The sequence below is a fragment of the Salvia splendens genome, chromosome 3 (assembly GCF_004379255.2).
Source record: "Salvia splendens isolate huo1 chromosome 3, SspV2, whole genome shotgun sequence".
NCBI classification, from domain to species: domain Eukaryota; kingdom Viridiplantae; phylum Streptophyta; class Magnoliopsida; order Lamiales; family Lamiaceae; genus Salvia; species Salvia splendens.
The window spans coordinates 44,170,422-44,180,193 of NC_056034.1; the positions used below are offsets into that span (position 1 = coordinate 44,170,422).

A 9,772-nucleotide genomic window follows, 5' to 3' on the forward strand; every position below is an offset into this window, starting at 1 on the left:
TGTGAGGTAGGCGACAGGAATAGGGATAGGGTTCAGAAATCTTCTGTTTTTGGCGGCAAAACATTCTCACTCTGAAAATCCATTTCCAATGGCGAACTTTCCAGAGATCAGCTCCCTGTTTGCGGTGCTGGCGTCCAATATCCGATCACCAGATCCGATGACCGGTGATGAGATATCCCTCGCCATATCGAATCTGAACCGTTCGCTCAATCCGAGCGATGCCGCGGCGGTTCGCGTTCTGGACACCACACTCTCGCTTATGCACTTCACTGCCCCACAGGTCTGCTTCAGTAAATCTTGTTTTTCTTCATCCTCAATAGTTTTCTTATTGTTTATGGTTTCGGATATATATAGGTTCATAATTCGGTGATTGAGTTCACGTTGAAATCACTCGTTGCGGTTTTGTCGTCTTCGATCGAGTGTAAGGTGGTGAGAATTGATAAACAACTGGATTTGAGAGTTGGCGGATTGATTTCGAAAAGTGATTGCGCCAATGTTTTGGAAGAGTGTGCTCATATTCTGGAGAAATTGGATGGGCAAAAAGGTTAAATTTTACATATTGTTTGGTGTTTTGTTGTCTAATGTAATCAATTTCATGATATTAGCAACCGTAAGGAAGTAGTTAGATAGGAGTGTGGAAATGATGTTAAGAGTGAGGAGAAACACTAGCATTCATGTTCTACATTTGAATGTGTGGATGCTATTGTGTGATATGAGAAGGCTCTTTTTCTTCTGACTAACTAAATACTAATGGCTTTGAATTGATTGATGAACTCTTTATCTTTTGCACAGATGTTCTGGTTATGTTATGCCTGTTAGCAGAAAGTGAATTACAATCCTGTACTTGGTGAATTGGCATTTTAAGGCGGCAAAATAAGTGCATACATATTTGAAGTAGGCAGTGATATTGTAGATGTCCTGAAATGGAAATTTTGCAAACTTATAGGGGGCATTTACTTTGATTGATATATTAAATTGACGATACATATGATTGAGTCATTGAAGGATTAATGATCAAAGAAGCTGAAAGTTAATCAATCCATCAAAGTTTGTGATGATAGCGTTGGTCTATACAAATCATCACCCATTGTAGTTCTGTTTTTGGAATTAAGTCAAATCTTGTTCTGCAGGTGATCTTTGCTATTCACTTTTGTACAACGTTTTCAGAGTGGCAGCGCTTGCACCATGCTTTCCTCATGCATTGCTGTCAGATTCTACTCTTGATGCAAAGTGTCGTGATGTGAATGCTACTGCTCTTGCAAACCTCGTTCGCTATATACCAAAGCAATGCACTTTTAAGAATGGTGAAATACCTTTGAGGTGGGTTCCATGAGTGTTTTTTATGAATACTATCCAATACCCGGCCATTTCTCAACCTTCTTTCAAGAAAGACAAAAAATATCATTGCTAATCAAATTTACATGCGTTCGCTAATAGTGCTGTTGTCTTTAGTTCAATATGAAGCTTTATCAAGACATAGTAAATTTCATTTATTATTTTCTACCATGTTATGTTTTTAGTATTAAGATCTTTGAATAGTTTTCAGGTATTTGGATATAAGTTATACAACTATTAGAGATTGCCATTTGTTATTACTTCTAACTAACCCTTCTTTGTTGTTGAGTGAGGGTCTCAATCAAGGACATAAATATAACAAAAACTCGAAATATGTCCCCAGTAATACACAAATGCAGTATAATGTAGTTATACACATGAGTATATAGTTTTTGAGTTTAATGTCTTGATACTGCCATCCAACTAATCAGACTCTCGCTCAACCTTTTCAGTTTGGTTCCGATAGTAAAAACTGACAGACAGATGCATTACTTTAATTTAGGCTGATATGCAATTGGAACTTTTATGTACTTCAGAAGTATTGAATGTCCAATTTGTTTTTTTATTTGAAGAAAGCTTACCCGATTGCTTGCCACTAATGTCCTTATCATCTGAAAACTGCTTTACAGGTTACTGTCATGGCATTTAGATCCAATGATTCTGAAGCAAGATGTAGCACAAGTTTTGCAAGAATTCATTAAACGACCATTTCTTTCTTTAAAAACTGAAATTTATGACAGGAAAGATTGGAGATCCAAAATAATTTGCCTGGTGATTTCACCATCAATTTTCATCGAGACCAGGGCTCTCTTGCACAAGTGGTTCTTAATGACGTAAGCATATATGTTCATCTTTGTCAACAAATTCTTCTTTAATTTTAATTTTACTGGACAATGTTGCAAAATGTGAATATAGGATTATTCTCGAAGTTGTTTTCTCTTCCAAGCATATTCTTTCCGTATTTCGGATGTTAACTTGATATCATAATCTGGAAATAGTAGGTATAGCTGAGCAACTCTACTGTTTACCACATCTAAAAACTATTGAACTGTAGCAGATCTAATGTATTTTCACTTAATTGGTAGGCTTGGATTTAAATAACAGGGGTTTGGCTTCTCTAATGGAACTCCAGAGTGAGATTGTTGGACATGTGCTTGATATTATATCCAGACCTATGTGGTGGGGTATATCCATGGATGTCGGATCAAAGCTGCCATTTTCTTCTGCATACTTTCCCTACGAGCATCAGTTACTGAGAATTTTATCTGGGCCAATATGCCAGGAGTATTTCAAGCACTTGCTTCAAAAAGTAAGTAGCTCAGAATATGTTGCGGGCGGTCATTTGCTCAAAACTTCCAGGAAAGCTGCAACCAATATAAATTCAGTAGATCATAAATCCATGTGGTATGCCATCAATCCTACCTCAAAATAAGAATATCGCTTCACCTGATTATAATGTTGATTTTTATTTTTATCATGTTACAGGGCCATGGTAATGAACTTCCCATGTTGGTTCTCTTTTGCATCTATGATGATATTCTGCAACACCAATAACATTAGTTTGTGTTCAGAACCCATCTCTGGGTATCTTAAACCTTGCGTGACTCATGATCCGGAAGTAACTAGTCCAGCAGAGGCAGTGAAGTTCATCGCGTGGTTTCTGTACCCCATGAGTGAATCTACCCAGCGCCTTACGGTTGATTATCTACTCAAACTCTCGGATTTGTGGTTAAAGAAGTGTTCAAGCCTAAATAAATGCCACGAGGTGATGAATGTTGATAAGGAGGCTAAGAAGCCCAAATCATGTGTTAAGAATGAAATAGCTTTGTACGAGCTGGATGCTTGTGCAGTTTCTCGTTGGCTCAAGGAATATAGAGACACATACGTTAAGCTTCTCGGGGAGAAAGTTGGTGTTTCAACTTCCGATACCAAAGGATTCGGCATCCACCAAAACCTATTGTTAAGGAGGATTCCATTAGGCATCCTGCTTCTGCATCACTGTCATTTAAGCACAGAAGGATGCTCTTTGCTTTTGCATTATTCTGCTACTGGAACAGTCCAAGACTTTTCAGTTACTCAAAATCCAAGACAGGGCCGAAAAAGATGGAAACACGACACACTGAGGTCGTCCCTGAGCTGTATTCAGCAGTGCAACAAAGCTGAAGCTATTGCTGGGTGTAAAACTGTCTTTGACATAACAGATGTGGCTGACAGCATTTCTCATTCCATGTGTAATGATGAGGAAGGACTGAGTTTCGTTTGCCAAGTGAAGATGAAGACCTGCAACTACCTGTTGCAGTGTGTGAAAAGGTTACTTGAAATCAAACTCGATGAAGATGGCATCCGGATGAGAAGGGATCTTCGCACACGAATAATTAGGTGGAGAAATCAGAGAAAAGATGTGTTTCAAGACAACAAGGATCTTGATTGTGTATGTGATGCATTGAATATATAAACCACCATTGTTCTTCAATACATATATATATGAAACTTTGTTATGTATGTGTTGGACTTAAGTAAATTTCATTGAGAAAATATGATTTAGAATTCAGATATGTATACACATGAAATGGATATATCCATATATTTCTAACTCATTTATAAAAATGGCATGACCGCCTTTGTTTAAAGAAAATACTAATGAATCCGTCCCAAATATTTATGTTCTGAATATTCATTGCTTAGTTAATGTCTGAATATTCATTGCTAAAGTGGGATAAGATAAAACGATATCAATGTAGTACTCCTTCTATGTGTGGTTGAGTATGGGATATCTTTTTAAAAGATTAATCATTTTCTTAATTGTTAGTTAATTGATTCTTTACAGCCTTCTTAGATTTGATGCTTGATTATCACCCAAAATTAGTGGGACTGTCAATTTGTCATCTATAGTATTGGTGATTATAGATAAGTCAAATGAAACATAAATTTCAGTCATATTCATCATTTTCTATTGGTGATTATGGCTTTTTCAATGCCTTACCACCAATCAAACCTCATGGATTAAGATTAGGATTATATATGATTAGTATCTATTCTTTTATTCTAAAAAAATTGGTGTACTCAAAATTAAGTTCTATTTTGAAAGTAATGACTCATAAATTATATTCCAAGGATATCCATTGAGCTTTATAAATTCTGGAAAATAAAATAAATATAGGGTGGGTAGTGAAGCCACACGTTGAAGCAAGAAGGGCTTAAGCTTAGCGCCATATTAAGCTAAAAATATTTTTTTTATCATTAGTACTCCTATAATATAGTCGAAGTTTTGATAGTTTATAGTATGAATTATTGTTCAAAAGCCTTTGTCATCATAAAAAATAAAGTATTTTATTGACTCAAAATTTAGAATATATAGTTCGTACTGAAATAAATTTTTGTGTTCGCCCGTGAAGGCGTGCAATTACCATGCGAGGTACAATTGCTATTAATTATTGAAAAACTATGTGACATATGGCCAGAGTGTTATCTATTTTGTCATTTCATAATTTGGCAATTATTAGTAGTACTTTGTTGTTTAGTACTTTTGTAGGGTATGATTATTTTAGTACTTTCGTTGCATGCGAGTTTTAAATTAATTGGAAATTATATGATCGCAATCTTTGATTTGTATTTGAAAAAGGATTATGTAACCTTTTTATCTTTATTAAAATACAAAAGATTGAGTAGTCGGGTTTGTGACTATCTAGTTACGATTTCATTATTATAAAAGAATAAAAGTTATTGCATATGCACAATTCTCGTTTAGGTCACGCTAGCCTTATTTGTTTAGATTTGTACATATATTTTGATTCCAATATCTCAAAATGAGTTATTAAGCATACTTAATTTTACAAATTACATAATTGGTTTAATCATTTCTTCTATAACTTTAAATGAATTAAAAAAAAGAATAAAATCATCCCAAAAGCAAATGGTGAGCCTCTTGATGAGTAATTGAAGTACTCTATCAATATGTGAATAAGCTTGATTCATTACATGCATTTTTCTGAATGAGAAAAAGCTTGTCCAATTACAAAAAGGGATGAGCAGAGTATAACACGCAACAAAAGTCACTCCATACCTGATAAAATATAAATCAGTAACACACATGAAATAAAAGAAACCAAATGAGGCCAAGCGATCGAGAAGTTAATATCTTAAATTCATTTATCTACATACATGCTTAATTTCTTGAGTAGTATTACTTTCAATCTTTATATTATCCTAAAGTTGACATAATATCACACATATATGATATGTGGATGTGACCCAATAAAACAACCAAACTATACCTCACCTTTTACAGATTTGATTGGTATAGTTCTTATTGGACAATATATATATTGTTAGTGAAGTGGGGCCAGAAAAAGAGAACATTTTATTACAGATTAGAGAGTGAATGAGGAAATGTCACAATCTTGTGTGTTAGTCCCACAACATGCAAAAGAGTAACTATTAGACTGCATACGTTGTCTCCTCCATTATCACATAAATCAATTTTCATCCTCTTCTCTTTGTAATAGTACTACTTTTATTCTAATCACCATATATCTTATCTAATACTCCTAATTCCCTTATAATTACCATCACTATGTATAAATTTAAATGATTATAATTTATTGCTAATTATTTTGATTAACGGAATAAATACAAAATATTAATGGCTATTGTGCATTACAAAAATGTACTGATCAGTCCTTTATATATTATATTCACATAGCTAGTGTTTTAAGGATTGAGAATCATCGTATGTATACATAAGAAAAATAAAAATATACAGTCCCACAAATTGATACCATGAATTTCTTCATGCTTCACGATTCTTTTTCTAATAAATTTTGATTTATATTACTGTTCCACAAAGTTTTATGGTGGGTCCTCAATTAAATATCTCCTTGTGATAATGCAAATAAGCAAAGGCCAAAGCCAATGATTTAATAATGATGAAAAGTGGAGACTTCTTGGATAGGTAATTCACGTGCTTTTATAAAAGAGAATAGGGTAACAATTTCCAGTGTATAAAAGAAAAACAATTTACAATTTTCACTATCAAAACAGAAAATATACTCCCTCCGTCCGCCATTAGGAGTCCCGGTTTACCATTTTAGTCCGTCCGCCATTAAGAGTCCCGGTTCACTTTTACTATAAATGACAGGTACACCTCACTTTCCACTAACTTATCTCACTCACATTTTATTATAAAACTAATATATAAAAATGGGCCTCACATTCCACTATCTTTTTTCCACCCAATTTTTTTATATTTCTTAAAACTCGTGCCAAACTCAAATGAGACTCCTAATAGCAGACGGAGGGGAGTAGTTCCTATATATGTTTGGGATTTCTATAAATGTGTTATATATTTTTAAATTGGGGTTGAGATTTTCAAACTCATAATATAGTACAACACTGCATAGAATCTACGTACTAAGAATTCAGCGAGCTGAATTATTACGTAATCGTAATATATCAAGTGAGACGTAAATAATTTTTTTCACAAAGCTGAGAGTTTTTTTTAAAGTATAAAATGTGAAATTTTCTAGAAAACATTCAAAATAGGAGACAATCAACCCTTTATTTTGTTAAACTTTTTAGTTAGATATATCATATATACTCAATGAAATAGTTACTGCACTTAAAGTCACCTCTCGCATTCAAATATGTGGTGAGTGAAAAATATGTTACAACAAACGTCTAGACCACCAAAAGAAATTATTGTTGTTATAATTTGATCATAAAAATATCCATTATCCCCACTTGTAATCTACAAATGTACACAATTTGGCCAAGTATTACCTGGATAAAATAATAGAGAAAGCAAACAAGAATATTTTTGGACCATTTTTCCCATAATTACAAATTACAATAAAGATGATAAACAGTACCAACTTTAGATGTAAGTGTCCAAATTAAATTAAAATTAGATACCTAGCATGGGTGTGGGGTGTGCTCTTGTCTTTTGCCTGCACATATATTTAGTACTTTTTGGCTTCATTTCTTATTAATCACTACACATTTTCTTCACACTCATTCAATCATTATTATATGCAGACAACCGTTATAGGAGTACATATTTTGGATAATGATTTTAGATGGAACTTTTTTTTTATCTATTCATTAGATTTCGTTGCATTTTTTGTTGTTTATATTTTGAAGAGCTTTAATTTGTATTGCTATTTTGTTGCTCGCTATTTTTTTTACTTGAATGTTTTTGTAACACAATAAAAAAAAACGGTCATATATATCTTCTATGTCTTAATCGATGATGCGTAAATTGCAACTAAATAAAGTGTGTACACGATCACTAATTATGCACCACTAAAAACAAATAATCCTCTAACAAAATTTAAAACTTATCATCTGCAGGTTATAATAAGCATAGTTTTGCTTGGCATGTAGTACATAGCTACCACCTTATTTGCTTAAATATTTAAAGAATAGTAGATTTTAATTTATCCTTAATTTTGGGCTACTAGTTAGGAATTTTTTTGTGAATACAAATTTATTGAAGTTATTAAGCAAAAATCTCTGTCAACACTCTGAGTCTTATCGAAAGAAATTTAAGAAACATAATTCCCACTATTTATTTTTTTCTATGTCCACCCCTCCGGCCCCGCGTGTTTGTTTTGCAAAAACAACCTAAGAGTGATATCTTACATGTATATTTCTTGAACTAACATACCAATATGTTGTAAAAGACACGAGTTTATTAAATTTATCGAATGTGTTATGAGTGTAATGAAGGTCCAACTTTTCGTAAATTAATGAAGTAGACCTGGTGAGGTACACTTACTAAAAATCGAGCATGGCAATATATCGTTTTATGGGTCGTGAAGGAAGGAGTATTCTCTTGGCCGGTTGCCCTTCCAATCTAGTAACATATACAAACCAAACAGATAGAAATAACATATCTAAGAAACCAAACATGGTTAACTAAACCAATTAACAACTGTTCTATTTACTAAGAATGTGAACATGAATAAAAAGCATTGGTGTGTTAGAAATGGAAATTTAGGAGATATATAGGGTTCTGTCAAAATCAAATGGTCATGTGGTAGCATTCTTCTCCTTCCTTTTATACTACTTCTTCATTTTTGTTTTGTTTGGTTGTCATGATGACACGTGAATGTCACCCTCATCCCACCCCCTCTTTTAAAACACCTCTAACAAGTTAATTTTACACACTCATCATTTTTTGATCAAGAAAGTGTAATGAGCCTTAACCTTTCTCCTTGTCTTTCTCCAGTGGAGCAGACGGAGTACAACGTCGAAAAGCATGACGAGCAACATCAAATTGTCTCGTCTTCTGCCCCTTTTCGTGTTTTTTTCAATCCAAGTGAAGATCATCACATGGGGTTTTACCAATATCCCCATTTGTACCAGCCCCAGGTTTGTTTTGTTTTATTTTATTTTATTATTGTGTGATTAATGTGTAATAAATACATCAACTAATTATTGATCTTGGTGTTAATTAGGTTGAGTACTATGGATGCCATAGAGGATCATCATCGTGTTATACGATGGAAAACAACGTCGAAAATGGAGTGAAATGGATATCTTCGAAGAGCAAGAAGCTCGATGCTGCGAAGATTGAAGTAAAGAAGGTGATGATGGCTTCGTCGGATCTGAATTTATCTTACAACCCTATTAGGGTTTGCTCGGATTGCCACACAACCAAGACCCCTCTTTGGAGAAGCGGTCCTAAAGGCCCCAAGGTAATTATCTATATGTCCACAATAAAATGTCTCATTTGATTTTAGTACGTGTTTTAAAGTATTACAACAAATTAAAACTAGAAATGACCTATTTTTTGTGTTTAATTAATAGGCAATTAATTTATAGTTTTATAATAAAATATGAGAGAAGCGTCTGTTTCTGTCAAAACACATTTTATCTCTTAATAATCCTCATTTGTGCTTTATTTATAGATTCTATATGCTAACAAATTGTGTAGTCTCTTTGCAATGCGTGCGGGATTAGGCAAAGGAAGGCGAGGCGCGCCATGGCCGCGGCAGCAACCAACGTTGGAGTGGCACCACCGCTGCCGATGAAGGTGAAGGCCAAACGGTGCAAAGTGGGTGGTGGTGGATCATCTACTAGTAATAGCAATGGGAGGAAGATGGAATTTGAGGATTTCTTGATAAATTTGAGCAACAAATTGGCATTAATTCATCGAGTTTTCCCTCAAGATGAGAAGGAAGCTGCAATCTTGCTCATGGCCATATCTTCTGGCCATGTTCATGGCTGATTTTTATTTGATTTAGAGAAAGAGAGAGGTTTAGTTATTTTGTTTGTTTGTTTTTGTGATCCGCCAGTTTGTAGAAGGTCCACCACTTAGATTTTATGGTATTGATCATTTTGTGATTTTAAATAAGGAGAAAAAATAATTGATTCTCCTCTCATATGAAATGTGTACATATATTTCAGTTGAATAGTACAATTGTTACTCCAAAAA

General features: G+C 33.9%; 2 protein-coding genes across 2 annotated transcripts; both read left to right on the top strand.

Annotated features, from left to right (window-relative positions):
- The first annotated feature begins 28 nt into the window (after window positions 1–28).
- Window positions 29–3,965, top strand: LOC121793477. The gene is made up of 6 exons (XM_042191489.1): window positions 29–280; window positions 355–544; window positions 1,131–1,320; window positions 1,965–2,168; window positions 2,440–2,739; window positions 2,821–3,965. Exons 1-6 carry the CDS (start codon window positions 89–91, stop codon window positions 3,788–3,790), a joined length of 2,046 nt encoding a protein of 681 aa, XP_042047423.1. The 5' UTR covers window positions 29–88; the 3' UTR covers window positions 3,791–3,965.
- A 4,464-nt stretch (window positions 3,966–8,429) lies between these two features.
- Window positions 8,430–9,772, top strand: LOC121793845 (putative GATA transcription factor 22). Its single transcript, XM_042191879.1, has 3 exons — window positions 8,430–8,706; window positions 8,793–9,032; window positions 9,272–9,772. Exons 1-3 carry the CDS (start codon window positions 8,530–8,532, stop codon window positions 9,563–9,565), a joined length of 711 nt encoding a protein of 236 aa, XP_042047813.1. The 5' UTR covers window positions 8,430–8,529; the 3' UTR covers window positions 9,566–9,772.